The sequence below is a fragment of the Chelonia mydas genome, chromosome 8 (assembly GCF_015237465.2).
Source record: "Chelonia mydas isolate rCheMyd1 chromosome 8, rCheMyd1.pri.v2, whole genome shotgun sequence".
NCBI classification, from domain to species: Eukaryota; Metazoa; Chordata; order Testudines; family Cheloniidae; genus Chelonia; species Chelonia mydas.
This window is the reverse complement of record NC_057854.1, coordinates 19,939,258-19,957,821: the sequence shown is the minus strand read 5'-3', so window position 1 is coordinate 19,957,821 and position 18,564 is coordinate 19,939,258. Positions and strand designations below refer to the sequence as shown.

The 18,564-nt window shown below is 44.7% G+C and overlaps 2 protein-coding genes across 6 annotated transcripts in view; one reads left to right on the top strand and one right to left on the bottom strand.

Annotated features, from left to right (window-relative positions):
* Positions 1-1,213: 1,213 nt before the first annotated feature.
* On the bottom strand, positions 1,214-9,318 carry BOD1 (biorientation of chromosomes in cell division 1). 2 transcript variants are annotated; one of them, XM_007066304.4, is made up of 4 exons: positions 8,941-9,318; positions 6,079-6,203; positions 3,598-3,792; positions 1,214-2,133 (listed from the first exon to the last, which is right to left on the bottom strand). In XM_007066304.4, the coding sequence occupies exons 1-4, from the start codon at positions 9,301-9,303 to the stop codon at positions 2,082-2,084; spliced, it is 735 nt and encodes a 244-aa protein (XP_007066366.2). In that variant the 5' UTR covers positions 9,304-9,318; the 3' UTR covers positions 1,214-2,081. The 2 variants fall into 2 exon arrangements, with proteins under 2 accessions (XP_007066366.2, XP_037762292.2); XM_037906364.2 differs by lacking the exon at positions 1,214-2,133 and having other exon boundaries at positions 3,593-3,792; positions 8,941-9,209.
* A 203-nt stretch (positions 9,319-9,521) lies between these two features.
* CPEB4 (cytoplasmic polyadenylation element binding protein 4) overlaps positions 9,522-18,564 on the top strand; it is a 177,505-nt gene continuing 168,462 nt past the window's right edge. For all 4 annotated transcript variants that reach the window (XM_043521146.1, XM_037906351.2, XM_043521145.1 and 1 more), the window contains exon 1: positions 9,522-9,598. The gene's annotated coding sequence lies outside the window, so the exon portion shown is untranslated. The remainder of the gene's footprint in view (positions 9,599-18,564) is intronic.

Below are 18,564 nucleotides of genomic sequence, written 5' to 3'. Positions count from 1 at the left end.
ACCAGAGTTGACGGGAGAGCGCTTGGTGGTCAATTTATCACATCTAGACTAGATGCGATAAATCTACTCCCGCTGGATCGATTGCTGCCCATCGATCCAGCAGGCAATGTAGACAAGCCCTAAGACAACAACCTAAGCAGATCTTTGCCACCACCATTAATACTCTTTCCATAGCACCCAAATGTCTCTTCAGCTCTGTTGAAAAACCTGACTTTGACGACACTCAAAGCTAGATCAGGGAACCTGAGGTCAGTCTACATGCATCACCTGCACAAGCACCTGTCCTGCCAGAGTGTGCCTGTGGAAGGGCCCCCTTTGGAATAAGAATGGGGGTAAAAGGGCTGTTTGGTAATAAGGACGGGTGTATAGCTCCTGCCTGGGGGTAAAGTTTTACAAGAGAGGGCACACACAAGTTCTCCCACCTCAGTAAGGGCTTGTAGAAGCCCAGGCCTAGAACATAAGTTTGGGGAGGGCATAAGGTACCAAGTACTAATACAAATGAAGGACAATGCCTCCTGCAATAACCATAGAAAAGGATTTGCAAAGTTTAGGCTTGAGCACCAATTTCCTTTTTCACCCCAACTGAGTTTAAGTTTCCATTTTGGATAGGACACTGAACTGGTTGTGAGGAGTACTATTCTCTGTGAGAGGCTCTATATGCCATTGTATTACAGTTACATGAGATGTATGAAGCCCATCCACTCTGAATAATTTGGACAGTGAAGTCTTCTACAGTTACATTCACAGGCATTTTTTCCTCTCAAACATGACCATGTTGTTCAGAAAACGAAAGGCCCCCATTTCACATTTATTCAAGATGCATTTTTACAGAGGTTTTTACAGAGGTTTGTCAAGTGCATTTTTACAGCACTAGTTTGATTCTTCTGGTGAATTTTATCTTCAGAAGCCCTCCAGCTGGGGTGCAACACAGTGAAGCACAGAAAAGGATATTAAAGAAAACTCAGGTTTCTCCCAGCGATTTGTAAGTGGTGTTTTACAGTAAGGAAAGGAATAACTCAAATCAAGATCTCCTTCAGTGTATCCCGGTTCATGGTAGATTCTGGAATGTTATGTTGTAAATAGGAGAAATGATTAGGTTAGAAGTGTAGTATAATGGTTAGAGCATGGTTGTAGTGGTAATGACTCTGATTTCTGATACAATCTTTAATCTTCTCTGAGCAGATTCCTAAAAAAATATGAAGTCACCAGAATAGGCTTTTTCAACTTTTTATTATAAAAGATCAAGACATGTGCTAGCAGAATACTTGATCACATTCCCTACTTGATGGCCTTCCCAGAGACCTTCTGCCTTTAAGCATGAAAACCTGAACAATATTGTGGGTGAGAACTCCTTCAAGTTAAAACACAAGTGTCAGATTCTTCACCCACTCATAGTCCCTGCTTCCGAAGTCTCCCTGGGAAATAAGAGCTATGACTAAGTCAGATATTATTCACATAGCTAAATTTAAACACTAGTTTCCAGAAATCTACTAGAAATTGGTCTCTAAGTATCTCTGGATAACTGACACCGAAGAGTTCTTTCCAGTTGTTTTAATCCGGAACATCCTCTTTTCAAGACAGGCACTGATATAGCAACAAATTCAATTTGGCATCCAATGCTCAATAATTCTTTATGCAGTAAACAAGCATGAAGCTATAAAACTTACTGACTGTCTCTCCTCTGATCCAAATCAAACTTTTTAAAATAAATCTCATGATAGCTGCCTTCCAGGAACTATACAAAAACTACGTTCAAAGGCTCATATACATCTTACATACTTTTCTTCTTCCTTCTCCTAACCTTAACAAGTCATACTAGTATCACATCCAAACCCTTTCTTAGCTCCTCCATGCAAGAGATATTTGATCCCCTCCACCCCCAATGCATGATCAGCAAGGACACATGATTCTTTCTGGATTTCTATCAATAGCAAAACAAGCTTCATGATGAGCCTATCCACATTAGGCACTCTGGGTGCATGTGAATTTTACTAATGCTCTCCTCAGTTCTGGTATCATGATCAATCTTCATTAGCAGACTGTAGTCTCGTGTCAAATGGAATAAACAGTCCATTGCCAATCTAACCAAACTTGTATTTTGCAACTGCAGCTGTTTTTAGTACCAGGAACACACTGTAAAAGAAAAAAGTTTACAGGATTCTATCTTTTAGAGTAAATGTAGTTGAATAAAAAGTCTTATCAAGTTAAACAGCAGCACTTGGAGAGTTCAAGATTCGTAAATTCACATTAAGCCAGAAACACGACAGGGTGAAACAGGACATTGGTGAGGCAGCATACTACATACAACTGAGCTAACCCAAGCTGGACAGTGGAAGTTAAGCTTGTGTGTCACAACTTTAATTCAGATTGGTCAATTTCTCTAAATTCTGCTGCTATCCAGGAAGCTACTGCCACCATCATTCAACAAAAGAATGGATTAATGATGAATACAGTAGATCATGTTATTTGTTGGCCCCTATGAATATAACATTTACTGTAGGACCAAGATAATTTTTCCCTTTGAAAAGCATTAGCAGAGAGCAATTAGAATGCATTTTAATTTCCTTCTGCATAATGCCACTATGAATTTCCCTACACTCCAAGTTTCAGATTGAAACATTTTGCTCCAAAAAAGTACCTCAGCCACCTATAATGGGAGCTTTCAGAGGACCTGAACAGTCAATTCAGACATGTTAAAAGGCAAGTCCTTTGACAGAGATAGGGTAAACAGTTGTGTGTGTTAAGATGCAGAAGTTTTTTTTTTTTTTTTTTTAAAATAGCCCTATGAAGAGCATCACTTGAAAGGTTTATTTTAATCCCTAAAGCCAGAGCAAACTCATATCCAACACAGAACTTCCTCAGTTTCTAGCTGGAAAAATATAAGTTGTTCAGCTGTAAATCAGTCCATGCTGTCAAGTTTTGAAGAAGCTGTTATTCACTTCAGAGGACACTAACCCCTGCATCAATCTTTTTCTAGTACTAGCAAACTGTTAGAGAAACAAACTCAAACTTAAGTTCCACTGAAGAAACCAATCTGCGTATTTGTCCTTAGCTCAATTTTTGCTTGTATTTCAGCACTTCTTAATTTTTAATCCACTGGAAATTTATTCACTCAATTCAATTTTTGCAGTTATCTCACAACCTGCTTTTAAAGGACCAAAGTCCTTTTAGATCATTGTTCCAAAACCAGCCCTGAAAGCATAGCTGCTGGCCAGAGTGTTCCTCCCTAGTCCTAGATAATCATATTGCATCATCCTTATCTCCGATTCGGTTATGCTTTCAGCAGCCACTTAGTATAGCTGCTAGTTGTTTTAGCAAAAAGCTGATGACCAGAAAGAAAACCTTTAGCCAGGTAGAATACCACAACCAGTTTTCCAGTGGTACAAGGTCTGCATTTCTGACTTAAGGTTTGTAAACTGTAGGATTACAGAACTGTCTCTGGTTCTTTCTTCTAGCAGTGTTTTTGGTACACAACCAGGACAGAATGTCAGGGTCCTGGCCCACTGGCCAGTGTAGTTTGTTCCCTATTTAATGCTGTACAAACTAGGGTTTGATAACTAGGAGTGAGTGGGAAGGTGCAATGATACAAGACCTTACGAGGCATCTTGGGATGGAGCAGGAGGATCCTGATTCTCAGGCTCTGGTGGAAGAGCTGGCACAGTTTCCTCTTTCTTTTGCGCAGCCAGGAACTCATGAATCGCTTTCTCTATCTGCGGCCTGAAGATGTGGTTTAGTTTTGGATCCACCACCTGAGAAATAATTCTGTCCACTCCAGCTTCCAGCATCCCTGACCTTGGGCAAAGACAAAGGAGTCATTGAGCTACTCTGAGCAACTTCCCCTCTACTCCCACTGGGAACTCTCCAGAGCCCTCATGTCAGCTGCAATTAGCATTAATATGGTGAGAGCTGCTTGGTAGCTCCTTCAGGAGGGAGGTGTTCCAGTCACCACACACAAACCAGGACATTTCCACCTATCAATTTTTCTATTCCCCCTGCAGTCTTCACAACTGACATCTGGTCTCCCAGGCACTGAAACGAAATACTGGATGGGAGCCACTTCAGGAGTGCTCATGCTGAAATGAGTTCAGAAGGAGCAAACAAAAAATTGCTTTGACACAAACAAGGCAAACAAAATGTATGAGGAGGAGAGCAGGTGAGAGGTTGATTTTTTGGGGGGGGCTAACAATCCAAATTGAGAAGAGGCCTTCACCCCAGTATCATTACCATCACCTGCTCCTTGCAACATCCAGTCTAGGCAGGTACTTTTTGTAAGAAAAAAACCAAACAAATGCATATAGCACAAAACATAAGGAGTTTTTTTGGAAACGAGGGCTGGTAACTGAAGTGACTTATTGCTTCAGTGGCTCCGTCAGAATCTTGGACTGTTGGACATGGGCAGTCTGGGTTTAAGTCATGTCTGCAAGAGACCAGGGGAGGGGAAACGGAGACATTGCCTAGCATTTGGAAAACCAGCCGCAAGACTAACACGGCAGTGAATGTTCATGAGTGAATGTTCATGACCACATCCACTATTTGATGTCCACATGACCTTAAACAAAGTCTAATATAGTTAGATGAATGTGTGTACTTTTATCCAATGAGGGATGGGGACACGTAAACATCTTTGCACATTTCAACTCTATCCTATTCTTGCAGCCTTCATAGTAACTTGAATACTCTAAACCCTTAATCCTTGTGTAGTCATTGCCTATACCAGTAGTTCACTTAACTGTGTTTAAAAGGGAGCAAAGTTTATTTTAATCATAAGCTCCCTGGTGTGTAACACTGTACAAATGCCATTCTACCCTAGTGAAAAGACTAATAAGGCTTACTCTAGTACTATTAATCCATTACTGTCAGTTTCTGATTGTTGGCCACACTTCTCTCTATGTTGTTGCTGTATTTTGCACACAAGCCCCTTCAAGCAATACTGTGAAACGCAATAATCAGTATATCTAGTTAACTTCTACCCTGATCTCAGGGTCATTAGGGCAAGTAACAATCCTCACTGATTAGGCCAAACCGTCTGTATATGAAGTAGACATCTGTAGTTCCTGCTACTTGCACTGAAATTCTAATTTTGCTTCATGCAAGACACTTACTGCTGTATGTTTAGTTATTTTCTTTTTGAACTTAAAAGCTTCTGTCTCCATTTCCCTGATTCTTCCCTGCCCTTGCCCTACTATCTATTTCCAACACCCCCCCTCCCCACACACACACCTCCCACTTTACTGAGGTGCTACCTAGGCATCAGTTTCAGACACCAGAGTCTCAGGAGAAATCCACAAGTTAAAGCTTTTTTCTAAACTATGTGTGCATGTTTCCATAAAACTGAACATGGCCTCCCTGAAAACACTGGAGTTTATTCAATAAGTTTGCCAGTGGCACAAGTTGCAGAGTAAACTGGAGTAGCAGTAGGAGTTAGTAAGCCTAGTACTCCATGGACATGTTTGTTTTGTTTGTATTAAATGCATAAAAAACAACCAACCAACTCCCCCCGGTCCCCCCAACCAAAAACACCCTGTGGCTTTAATGTCCTCTCTACTTGTGCCAACAGTGCCATCTCCTGGATGGAATCGGACTAGCCTAAATTTGATTACTGCCCACTAGTGGCTGGAGGTTTGCAAAGAACAGAAGTATGAGCTTCTGAGACCTAATAAGAGATCCTTCTTTTGCTTAAGTGGTAGATGCCTGTTTCTGAAGCAGAAGACCACAAGTTCGGTTCCACACCTCATATGCAGCTTAGCTAGCAACCATCGTGTTATCTGTATGATGCAACGCTTTGGTAGAGAATGCTTCACTTCAACAGCATATTCAACACCTCAACGGATGTTGACTATTACCCTACTCTGGGAAACTGCCTGTTTGTCCTCAAGGAACATTGCGGTGATGTGAGTTAACTCAAACTGCATTCACCTGCTATAGTGAAATCTGGGAGGGCACAGAGGACAAAGCAGGTTGAATTCAACCCTTAATTGTCCAAATGCACTTAGCCAGTTAGGGCAATGATATGGGACTATTACAGTTTTCATCTATCAAAAAACATTCCTATCAATTTACTGAATGCTGCTTACTTACTGAATCACACTCTGTCTCAGACCATTTCGTAACTGGTTTTTGTTCATTGTTGGGTTCCACTCCTGTTTGTCCAGATGGGTAGATACAAAGTTGTCCACTTTCTGCCTCAGATTTTGGTAGGCTGGCTTAAAAAAAAAATCCAGCTTAACTAAAAGATCTTGAAACAATTCCCTACAAGAATGCTTCATAATACATCTTTTGTGGTCTATTACTATTTTGTTTAACAGTCTTTTCTCCTTTATAGAGAGACAAGGTTGGTGAGGTAATATCTTTTATTGGACCAACTTCTGTAGGAGAGACAAAAGCTTTCAAGCTACACAGAGTAGTTCTTCAGGTCTGGGAAAAGTACTCAGTGTCACAGCTAAATAAAAGGTAGCACAGATTGTTTACCATAAGTAAACACACATTATAAGGGACCATTCAAGGTGAAGTGGCCTGTTAACACCACTGCAGTCAAAGGACAAAAAAAGAGTTACTAGATTAGATTGTTGTAATAAGTCATAAATCCTGTGTCTTCATTAAGAACATGATTTTTAGTCTAGCAGAGTTATGAATTTAAGCTCCTAGGCTTGTCTTTTGAAGGTGTTGGGCAGGTCTCCTTCATTGTATTTTTTCTGAACAAAAGTAAGTTTATTTTACTCAAGAGTACAAAATGGTGATTGCAAAGAGCAGTTTCTAGATGGTACTATCAATATATTATAATTGCAAAAGCTGGACACGTGTTTTGCAACTGTCTGCTTCCAAGTCGCTGAAGGGAATGCAAATTGCCTGTGCATGCAAGAGATATTTAAGCAGGTTAGATTTCCAACCAACATAAAATTCCTACGAGACATTTTAACCAAATATAATTAACACTAGTATAAAGAAAGATGTGCTTACTGTAACACTTTAACACTGGAACTTGAGAGCTGGGAAAGTGGGGGATGAAGGTGCGGTTTTGTTAAATGCTCTGTAATTCTACCTTTTCCTGTTCCTCAGAAGTTAGGACACGGTCATGTTACTGTGTAGGGGAAATGCCAGTTACTAGTGTGGTGCAAGGAGAGGGCAAAAAGGTGGCAAATGTCTTATAGAAAGACCAGAATCACCATAATAAGAGACAGCATCAAAAGTTACGATACCCGTGACAATATGCTATGGAGGCCAGTTCAAATTTAGGCCAGTTCAAATTCTATTTAGGTCTATTGTGACTGAAAGCTGTTCTCATCAGATAGGTGGCTGTTCCACGGTCTAATGCAGAATCTTGTGGTGGTTTCAGACACACCAGGAGCAGACAGGTTATCAATATTGATGCTCTAGGTGGAATTAGGTGGGAAATCAAAACTTCTATTCAAGACTTTCCCACTCCAACGTTGGTCCTTCTGGCTCAAGAAAGCTTGCACTGTTGCTGTACCTGTCTGTCATCTTTAAATTCTAGCACACATTTTTTAATAAGCAGAAAAGGGATCTGTGTTCTTAAATAGGATACCTTAGGCAGATGACTCTAGAGTACATTTGTCAGGAAGGCTATAACTTAACATTTCAGCAAGAATAGTAGCAATTGTCAAAGAAACAAATGACATCACTGCAAAAGCAGATAGTTGGTTACAAAAGTTTAAAGATATTTTTTCATTTTAAGTAGCACTTTGTTAAAAAATCCTGAATACTTTACAAGCTATGCACACACAGGAGTCACTTCCCCCACTGGCAAAGTGCAGGTGCCTATAGGCTGGAACAAGGCAGTTATTTAGAAATGCTGTAATGGTTTAGGACAGGAAGGGAAGCCCACATTCTGCTGAAGCCTCAGGCAAAGCTTAGGAAGGCAGAAAGTTATCAATCACCCTGTGAGGGTGATAAGACAGTGGGGATTGCACCCAACTCCTGCAAGAGGACTTCGACTGACAGAAGTCGTGACCAGTGGCTGTTCTGTGTTTCATCCAAGTGAAGGCCAACCCTGTAGCTTTGGTGTCCCCTACTCCTGCACCACAGTCAGAAAGGACTTAGGGAATAGTGACTTTTACTGAATTACCAATAGTGCTTTCCATGGTCTTTCAGGAAGACCCTGGCCACAGAAATTGGAAGGGCATATGCAGGTGTCAGAAAAAGAACACAAGAGGGGGAAACCTTGTGCCCTCACAGGATAGACAATGATACAAAAATGGAAAACTGAAAAGCCCCATATTCTTCTCTGTATCATCTTCTAGACTCCATGAACCACTCATATATTTATAGTTTGGGTCACTCTTCTTAGCTGGAGCAGCTGGGGCCCAGAGGACCACATCTGCAGAACCAAGACATGAGAATGCCCACAAAATCTTGAGGCAAGGCAGGCCTGTGCCCTGGGCTAGGGCCATGCATGTGCCGTGCTCCCCACAAAGAGAAACCAGGTTTGAGACAGATCTAGGCTCCCCAAAATAAAGCTAGAGCATACAATGAAGTGGGTGGCCGAAGCAGAACCCCTTTCAGGATGGAGTCTGGAAACCAGTACACGGTGGTCAGACAAGAGACCAGAACTTGGGGATTGCTGTTTGAGAGAGGAAGGTGAGGAGATACCCAGACCCTCGTACCCACGTCAGCCAAGCAATCAAGTAGCGACATCGCGTAGGAGTCGTGGGTGGGGAGAAGTCCCTACCATCCTGTTGCCCATGTTAGTAAGGCAGTCCCAGCAGAGCCGCTGGAGCCAGAGCAAGGGCCAGAGGGCGCCCAGGTGACTAGGTTCCGAGAAGCAGGAGGGTACCCGGCTGAGAAGCGTGGCCCGGGTGCCCCCGTCGGCCAGGCGGTCCAGGGGGGAACCAGGCCCAGTGCCCAGGTATCCCCGTCGGAAGACCCCTCCCCGGGTAAGTAGCCGGGGGATGCGCTGGTGGGGCCGGGCCCCTGCAGCGGTACCTTGGTGTCCACGTCGGCCAGGCAGTCCCGGCGGAAGCCGTCGAAGAGGCCGCGGCTCTTGAGTTGCTCCACGATGAGCGCGATGAGCTGCGCGTCCCCGGGGGGCAGCGAGGCCGGGTCGGTGGCGCCGGGCCCCGCCCCCGCAGCCGCGCCCCCAGGCCCCGCCGCTCCCCCAGCTCCAGGGCCGCCGCCTCCCCCGCCGGGGGCAGCTCCGCCGGCACCGCCGCTCTCCGACATGCCCCACACCTGGTACCCGGCGCAGCCAGGACCCCGCAGCCGCTGCTCCCAGCTCACCCGGTGCCACCGGCACCGCTGCCGTCGCCGACGGCGCGCCACATTCTGCGTAGATCCGTTCCGCTGCATTATGGGAAAGGAAGTCCTTCCCCCGACGCGCCTCTTATAGGACTTGAGCCATTGCTCCGAGTAAAGAAACTACGACTCCCAGCGTGCTCCGCGGCGCCAGCCCGGAAGGCCGTGGGGCGCGGCAGGCTGGGCGTTGCATTCTGGGAATTGTCGTTTTTGTGCCTCCATGTGCGTGGAGGGTTCGGCGGCTCCCGGCCCTTGCCTGCGCCCGCTGGGGGAGGGGAAGGGCCGCGTGTGCGGGCCGGGCTCAGCTCAGCGGAGCTGCCTGAGTTCTGCTCCCGGAGACCCGGCTCAGGTATTTATACGGCCCCTGCCCCGGCAGCGCCCGCGCGCCGCCCGCTCGTGTAGCTCCCTCTGAGCCCCGTGAGGCGAGCCCCGGGTTGCCCCGGCGGGGGGACTGTGACGGAGCAGGGCCGCGAGCCCGGTGCCGCAATCACGAGGGCACCCTTCCTCCCACTGTGCCGCCGGGCCCGGCGCGGCTTTGGGCGGGTCAGTCCCGCCGCTGCCGGCTTCGGGGGAAGCTCGTGCGGCGCCCGTCCCGAAAGCGCGCTGTCCTGGCAGGTGTTACCGAGCTGCGGGACCGCCAGCCCCGGTGGCCCCCGTGCCATGTGCCCGACGCAGTCGGAGTGGTGGCGAATCAGGCTGATCGCTAGCAGCACCGGAAACTTTACAGGTCGCCGCCCGGGACAGCCCCCGCAGTAGACTAGGATGGAGTGTACTACACGTAATTGGCCACCGGGGGAGGCTGTGCCCTTGGCAATCGCCCTCGGTTGAACTGCAGGAAAGTTGACAAGAGGGCCGCAGGATTGTAGTGTTGAGGTTATTTTTGATCGTGCATTAAAATATTTGGGATAAAGAATATTTTTCTTTTAAGTATCTGTTATTGTTTCACTGGCCTTAAATGGAACATGCAGACCCTTTGATCCCTGGATGTCCATCAAGGTTCTCTGTTTCCGGAGCGCGTCCCAGAATTCGCTGGAGAAACATGCTGATTTGTAATTTATTTTAGTACGCTCCTCAGTGACTCCAAGAGGTAATCCCCTGCCTTGTAACAGCAATAACACAGTCTGTTTTCCTCCTATATGTCTCTCTAATAGTGGAAGACTACCCCATCACTAAGTGCTGTAGTCAATGATACCATCTACATCAAGATCTAATAGTTCCTGCATTTAGGGTGTAGCCCTAATAATCAGAACTATTTTTGTAGGTTTAGTTTTAGGGGAAAATTCTGTTCTGAGGAACACTAATGTAAATCCAGAGTACATTTATTAACTTTAATGGAGTTACTCTGGATTTACATTAAGGCTGTCAAGCGATTAAAAAAATTAATCACAATTAATCATGCAATTAAAAAAATTAATCATGTGATTAATCGCACTGTTAAACAATAATAGAATATCATTTATTTAAGTATTTTTGGATGTTTTCTACCTTTTCAAATATATTCATTTCAGTTACAACACAGAATACAAAGTGTACAGTGCTCACTTTATTTTTGATTACAAATATTTGCACTGTAAAAAAAAAAAAGTATATTTCAATCAACACCTAATAAAAGTACTGTAGTGCAATCTCTTTATAATGAAAGTTGAACTTACAAATGTAGAATTATGTACAAAAAATAACTGCATTCAAAAATAAAACAATGTAAAACTTTAGGGTCTACAAGTTCACTCGGTCCTACTTCAGCCAATCGCTCAGACAAATGAGTTTCATTACAATTTGCAGGAGATAATGCTGCCCGCTTCTTGTTTACAATGTCACCTGAAAGTGAGAACAGACTTTTGCATGGCACTGTTGTAGTTGGCATCACACGATATTTACGTGCCAGATGCGCTAAAGATTCATATGTCCCTTCATGCTTAAACCACCATACCAGAGGACATGCTTCCATGCTGATGACGGGTTCTGCTCGATAACGATCCAAAGCAGAGTGGACCGACGCATGGTCATCTGAGTCAGATGCCACCAGCGGAAGATTGATTTTCTTTTTTGGTGGTTGGGGTTCTGTAGTTTCCACATCTTGAGTGTTGCTCTTTTAAGACATCTGAAAGCATGCTCCACACCTCGTCCCTCTCAGATTTTGGAAAGCACTTCAGATTCTTAAACCTTGGGTTGAGTGCTGTATCTATCCTTAGAAATCTCACATTGATACCTTCTTTGTGTTTTGTCAAATATACTTTGAAAGTGTTCTTAAAATGAACATGTGCTGGGTCATCATCTGAGACTGTTATAACATGAAATGTATGGCAGAATGTGGGTAAAACAGAACAGGGGACATACAATTCTCCCCCAAGGAGTTGAGTCACAAATTTAATGAACACTGTTTTTTTTTTTTTTAAATGAGTATTATCAGCATGGAAGCATGTTGGGCATATGAATGTTCAGCATATCTGGCATGTAAATACCTCACAACACCGTCTACAACAGTGCCATGTGATTGCCTGTTCTCGCTTTCAGGTGACATTGTAAATAAGCAGTCAACAGTATCTCCCGTAAATGTAAACAAGTTTGTCTTAGCGATTGGCTGAATAGGAAGTAGGACTGAGTGGACTTGAAGGCTCTAAAGTTTTACATTGTTTTGTTTTTGAGTGCAGTTATGTTACCAAAAAAAATCTATGTTTGTAAGTTACACTTTCACGATAAAGAGATTACACTACAGTACTTGTATGAGATTAATTGAAAAATACTATTTCTTTTATCATTTTTACAGTGCAAATATTTGTAATCAAAAATAATAATGTAAAATGAGCACTGTACACTATATTTGAAAATGGAGAAAACATCCAAAAATATTTAATACATTTCAATTGGTATTCTATTGTTTATCAGTGCAATTAATCATGATTAATTTTTTTAATCGCAGTTCATTTTTTTAGTTAATCGCATGAGTTAACTGTGATTAATTGACAGCCCTAATTAACATTAGTATAAATAACTGCAGAATTTGTTTCACTTACCTCTAGTTGCAAGAGGAAGTTCAGTGGGCCATTCATTCTTATGGCTTCTCTGCTGAGAGTGTAAACAAGGGCTGATGTGGACACTTGTCTGCTGGGAACTGGACCAGAACCACCACCAGCATTTATCATACCTGTCTGTCTACCAATATTTTTCTGAGTCATCCACTTCTATGTTGTGCTGTCTTTCAGGATGATTTATTCATCCTGTTGCTTGGCCATGTTGTATTCAAGATATGTAAAGAGTTACCTACAGCCTGTTACCTCTGGATCACAAAAGGTCTGGTTCCAAGTCAGCCCTGCATTAACATACAGGACATACACATGCACAGTGAGTCTGACTACTTGATTGTCTGACCAGCCTAAATTCTGCTTTACAGCCAGTGCACCAAACTTGGTGACTAGCATATCTCAGTTGACATGACTGTTGAAGCATTGTCTCTCTTGAACCTGGTCAGGACTTCTGCTACCAAAAGACTTAAAGGAAGGTGGCTGTGAATCAATCCCCCTCCACACATGTACCCCAAAAGAGAACATATCTATCCAGTGTGTCTCTTTCATGTCAGTTCTTTCCTAAAGCTACAGCAAAACAAGGGAGCAAATTCAGGGGGAGGCATATTCATCTCTGTTTTAGCTCCTTTGACTTCTGTAGTTACATTATGGATGAATTTGACTTAGTAGTATATTCCTATCTCAAAAATGGGATGGCTAGATGAGTATGATTCTTACAATGATGCCCTCACCCCAAGTACACTGTAAGGGAGTAGCCCCGCATCCAGGTCTTTCTGTGTGTTGCAGCAGGTGTTGAAAGGGGGGGCAAAATTCTGCATGCAATGCATTGTCCTTTTCACCTGATTAAAATTCAGCAGCTCTAAGAAGCAGCGTAAGCTGTCCCACGCCATCTGGCAGCTAGGAGGAGGGGAAGAAAGCCAGCATATATAGGCAGCGAGATGTACATTGGAAAGAGTGTGCATTGCAGGGTATTGCATAGTATACAATATTCTGTATTACAAGCAGGGAATCTGTGACACATGAGAACTGTCCTACCTGAGCAGAAAATCGATCCATCTAATCTGGTATCTTGTCTCTGACATTGGCCAATGCTGGGTATTTCAAACTGAGGTGTAAAACTCCCCCCCTGCATTTAATCATGCAAAATTATCCCATGGGGTGACATTTCTTCCTGACGACCACTAACAATCTACTTCCCACTGCCACTAGCAATCAGCTTGTGCTTTGAAGCAGGAGGTTTGAGATCCCTTGTAATTTTCTTCCAACTCCTACAACTGCAGGCACTATCCTTATTCATATAGACATATCAGCCTCCTTTTAAAAAGTTACTAAGCTGTTTGCCATAATATCCTGCCGCAGTGATTTCCACAGGCATAGGTTAAGGTTATACCAACCGTAAGGCAGTGAACTATATTCACACCACCATGTTCATTACATATGGCAGTAATAAAGCATACTTTGTTGTTCAGTATCAAAAGACTGCCTATTTTTAGCAATGAATATCGCCATACCTGCATTTTATGTTCGTTTGGACACATGCATATATGGGTATGTGACTTTAGTTCTGTGTTCTGGAATGTGCGTGGTTTTTCTTTGGCTTGTTTCCTCCAATGATTTTTTCACTTCACTGCTGGGGTTGATTTCAGACCACTGGATCTCAGTGTTGTACATTATCCAGCCAGGCTGGTGCATGGAGAAGTTCACTCCTCCCGCCTCTAAAAGGTTCTTTGCTGTTAGAGGTATCATCTCTCAGGTCAGGAAGAACCCAGGTTATTGCCACTCATGATCATTTAAGGAAACCATGATGTTCTTTGCAAAAAGGGTAGGGAATGAGATGTGAATCTTGGGGTCCGACTCCTGGACAAATTTCAGTTTGGGGAACTTACATTCGGCCTTCCTAAATTCTCCCTATATTTTCATTTGGATAAAATGTTCTTTTTCACTCCCTGTCCCACACTATCGAGTAGTGTTACTGAGTGTTGTTAAACAATATTCCTTCCAAGAATTGACTGATTGTTGGGGTTGTTGAAATGATCTCTGTGTATGGGACAAATTCTGAGTCCCTCACGCAGTGGGAGTTGACTCCAGGCACAGCTCTGTGGCCTGGCTGGGCTCTGCTCCAACAGAACACTCGTGGCATCCTGAGGTGGGAGGCCTCGTTCTTAGGGACTGCTGCATTTCTCTGCACCCACCCAGTTCTGCCTGGAGTTTGAGACTCGCCTCGCCCCCTCAGCTGCCACACATTACAATGGAGGAATGACTGTGTGGCAGGGCAGCATCTCCCCAGCATTCCTGAATGGGGGTCTCCCTGAAGTGTCAGCGAAGAAAGGATCTGGTTGAACTAGATAATGGGCAGTGATTGAAAGGGAGGAAGAGCCTTTGACTTCCTCAAATTTCCCCTCACCCAACTAAGTTTTGGGGATGGGGGTTCCTAACAGCTCCTGTCCAACCCAGGTGTTTCCTGAGCACAGGCCACTCTGTGAGGGTACTGCTGGCCCCAGGCAGCAGGAACACCCACAGTCCTTGTGTGAGTGAAAGAGAGTCATGGATCCAAGGGGGCCTGGTCAGGGCTGAGGAGCAATGTAAATGGCTTTCCTGGGTCCCTTGAGGTGGATGGCATTGCTTAGACTAAATGTAAGACAATAATGATGGTCTCACTAGAGGGCACCACAGTGATGTGCTCGGTTATTTGGGGATGGAGTTTCCACTAAGCAAACCGAAGCTTTCTGATTTTGCTTGCAACAGGTTGCCAGTGGGAGCAGTCCGTCCTGTCGTCACCCGTCATGCTGTGAGGCAGCGATGTTATTAATCAATTAACATCAGTAGTGAACAAGCAAAGGAAGCCAGAGGGACATCTCTGAGCCTGCATAAAACGTGGCCACTTAGGCAGCATCAGGCAGGGAACTCAGTGAAAGGCAATCTTTTGTAGGAACCCACAGCTCCTTTCTGCCCTGTGGAGGGCCCGATCTGTGCTCCTGGCTGGGGTGCTGTGAGTCAGCACCCGAGGCCAGCCCCTGAAGGTGAGGGTAGAGCAGCAACAAGGGTCCATTGAGCAGGGCAGGGGAGTCTAGTCTGGGATTTACTTGGGATTGTCACAGGTGAAAATTCTTCCAGATTAACAAATGACTCAAAAGGCTGTGGGAGGCCATTGTGCCCATCCGACAAGAGAACAGGCCCCTGGGACATCTCCCACTGCAGTTTTTTGCCCATGCTAAAAGTCCTCTCACTTCCCTCATCAGGATACTATGTGTAGAGCTGACCTGCTAATGGCACTGGTATGGGCAAGCAGTGCAGATGTTAGCTCGTTAGTGAAGGGCTGTATGATCCAGAGGTCCACTGGTGTCAATTGGCAAAGGGTTCACTGTTCTTTACAAGCAACTCCTGTCTCGGACCTGACAAACTCACTACACCTAATACACTACTTCCATGGTATTGATCCATAAAGGGCAGCATGTGAGGCCTCTGCTGAAAGCTTGTAACTTATAATCATTGTGAGATGTGTGTATGGGTAATATTTAAGGAATAATGTAACTATATTGAAAATTATGCCTTCTGGACTTGGAGGAAAAGTTAATCACCGGGGAATTATGTGTCTTGGTGATGGCCCATTCAAGCAGGAAGCAGTTGTCACCCCTTTTTGGTTAGCTGGTGATGCAAAGCTCAATTGTCTACCTTTGCCTCAGCTCTAAACGGTCAATGGAAAACTGTCAAAGACAAATGTAAACAATCAAAACAACTTGGAGGTAAAAAGGGAACATTATAACAGATGGGGGATCAATCACTCTGTCTGTGAATAAGGACAAACGACTGATTTGGTATATCACAGGGTGGAGAAAGACCCAAAGGTGCATCCATTCATAGAGGAGACATAGATTCATAGACTTTAAGGCCAGAAGGTACCATCATGAGCATCTAGTCTGTCCTCCTGCACACTGAAGGCCATAGAATCTTGCCCACCCACTCCTGTAATAGACCCCTAGCCTCTGGCTGAGTTACTGAAGTCCTCAAATCATGATTTAAAGACTTCAAGTTACAGAGAATCCACCATTTACACTAGTTTAAAGCTCCAAGTGAGCCATGCCATGCTGCAGAGGAAGGTGAAAAAACCCCAGGGTCTGTGCCAATCTAACCTGGGGGAAAATTCCTTTATGACTCCAAATATGACAGTCAGTTGGACCCTGAGCATTTTGGCAAGACCTAACAGCCAGATTCTGGGAAATGATTCTCTGTAGTAACTCAAAGCCCTTCCCATCTTGTGTCCCATCACCGGCCACTGGGAATATTTGCTTCTAGCAGTCACAGATCGGCTACATGCAATTGTAGACAGTTTCATTATACTATCCCCTCCATAAACTTACCAAGTTCAGTCTTAAAGTCAGTTAGGTTTTTTGCCCCCACAGCTCCCCTTGGAAGGCTATTCCAGAACTTCACTCCTCTGATGGTTAGAAACCTTCCTCTAATTTTCAAGCCTAAACTTGTTGATGGCCAGTTTATAACCATTTGTTCTTGTGTAAGCATTGGCACCTAACTAAATAACTCCTCTCGTTCCCTGGTATTTATTCCTCTGAACTATTTATAGACAGCAATCATATCTCCCCTCAGCCTTTGTTTGATTAGGCTAAATAAGCCAAGCTCTTTGAGTCTCTCTCATAAGGTAGGTTTTCCATTCCACTGATCATCCTAGCAGCCCTCTTCTGCACTTGTTCCAGTTTGAATTCATCTTTCTTAAACATGGGAAACCAGAATTGCACACAGTATTCAAGATGAGGTCTCACCAGTGCCTTGTATAATGGCAATAACACTTCCCTATCTCTGTTGGAATTACCTTGCCTGATGCATCCTAGGACTATATTAGTCTTTTCACGGCTGCATCACATTGGCAGCTTATAGTCATCCTGTGATCAACCAATACACTCAGATCTTTCTCCTCCTCTTTTGCTTCCAGCTGGTACGTTGAGTATAGGTGTTTCATGAAAGATTGGATCCTGGCTGGTTTCTGGGGAATCAGCCAGCTTTGCAATGGACTGAACGAGGGGGGGGGGAGAACCTACTTGTTAGATAGGAAAGGTAACTATTAAGAAGTTTTGATCTGAGTTTGCATTTTATGACTTTGTTTTATATTGCAGCTGTTTGTTTCCATCTGTAGCAAGGCGACACTTCACTGGTGCGGCGCCTCCTGCTGGTCATCTCGGAAATTAACTCTTTCTAGCCCAGAGCGCCCTCTGCAGGCCGGTGTCTCGCCTGCTGCTGGCCCCTGTGTCCCTCCTGGACCCCGGTGCCCTTTAACTTCGGGGCTCTGCCCCAGCAGTACCCTCACGCTCTGGGTCTCTCCTCCCAGAGGAACCCCCAACCCTCTAAACCCACCTTGCCTCAGTGGCTACTGCCAGTCATCATCTAGCCCCCACTCACTGGGGCCGACTGCAGTGGAATGGCCACTCATCATTGGCGAGGAGGTTGGACCAGCTTTCTCTGCCTATCCTCAGGCTGCCCTTCTGCAGCCCCGGTACCTTTTGGGCCTTTACCAAGGCCTGCAGCCTGAGGGTTTACCAGGCTGGAGATCCCCAGCTCCCTTTGCTTAAGATACCTCACTCTCAGGCAGCTAACCCTTCCCACTCCAGGGCTAGAGTGAGACTCCTTCAGCTTCTGTCCCACAGCCCTCCTATAAGGGCCAGCTGTGGCCTGATTGGGGCTTGGCCACAGTTGTGGCTTCTTCCCCCAATCAGCCTAGCTGTTCCCAGCCGCAGCCCTCTTCAGGGCTGCTTTTAACCTCTTCAGGGCTGGAGTGGGGTGACCACCCCGCTACACCATCATTCTCTTGTTTCTAGTGGAATCTCTCTCTTTTTTTCTTTAATAAACCATATTGTGTTTCATTATAAGTGATCAAAAGTGATGGAATGGTGATTTAAGGTAAAACTGGGGTCCCCTGTTCCTTTGGGAACAGAGGATCTGGGATTTCTGTGAGTAGCCAGTGTAAGGGCCTAGATATCACAGGGCAATGCTTCAAGGGGACTGAGGTGCACCTTTTGTTAATTTGCCAGGTAAAGAGAGGGCTGGCGTAGCTTCGAGGAGAGTACTTGAGTGGCTGACAGGCTGGTAATGGGGTGACTCATGGTCCTGGGTACCCCAAGAACTGTTACAGCATCATCACTGGGCTACACAAACAGGTTTGTTATTTGTAGACGTGTGGTGCTGGATGCTGTGGCTTACGTCTAAATATGGGACAATAAAGTGATGTTTAGTGTTGCAGAACAGCAATGAGCTGTGAGGAAGGAGTGCATCCTAGTGGTTAGCT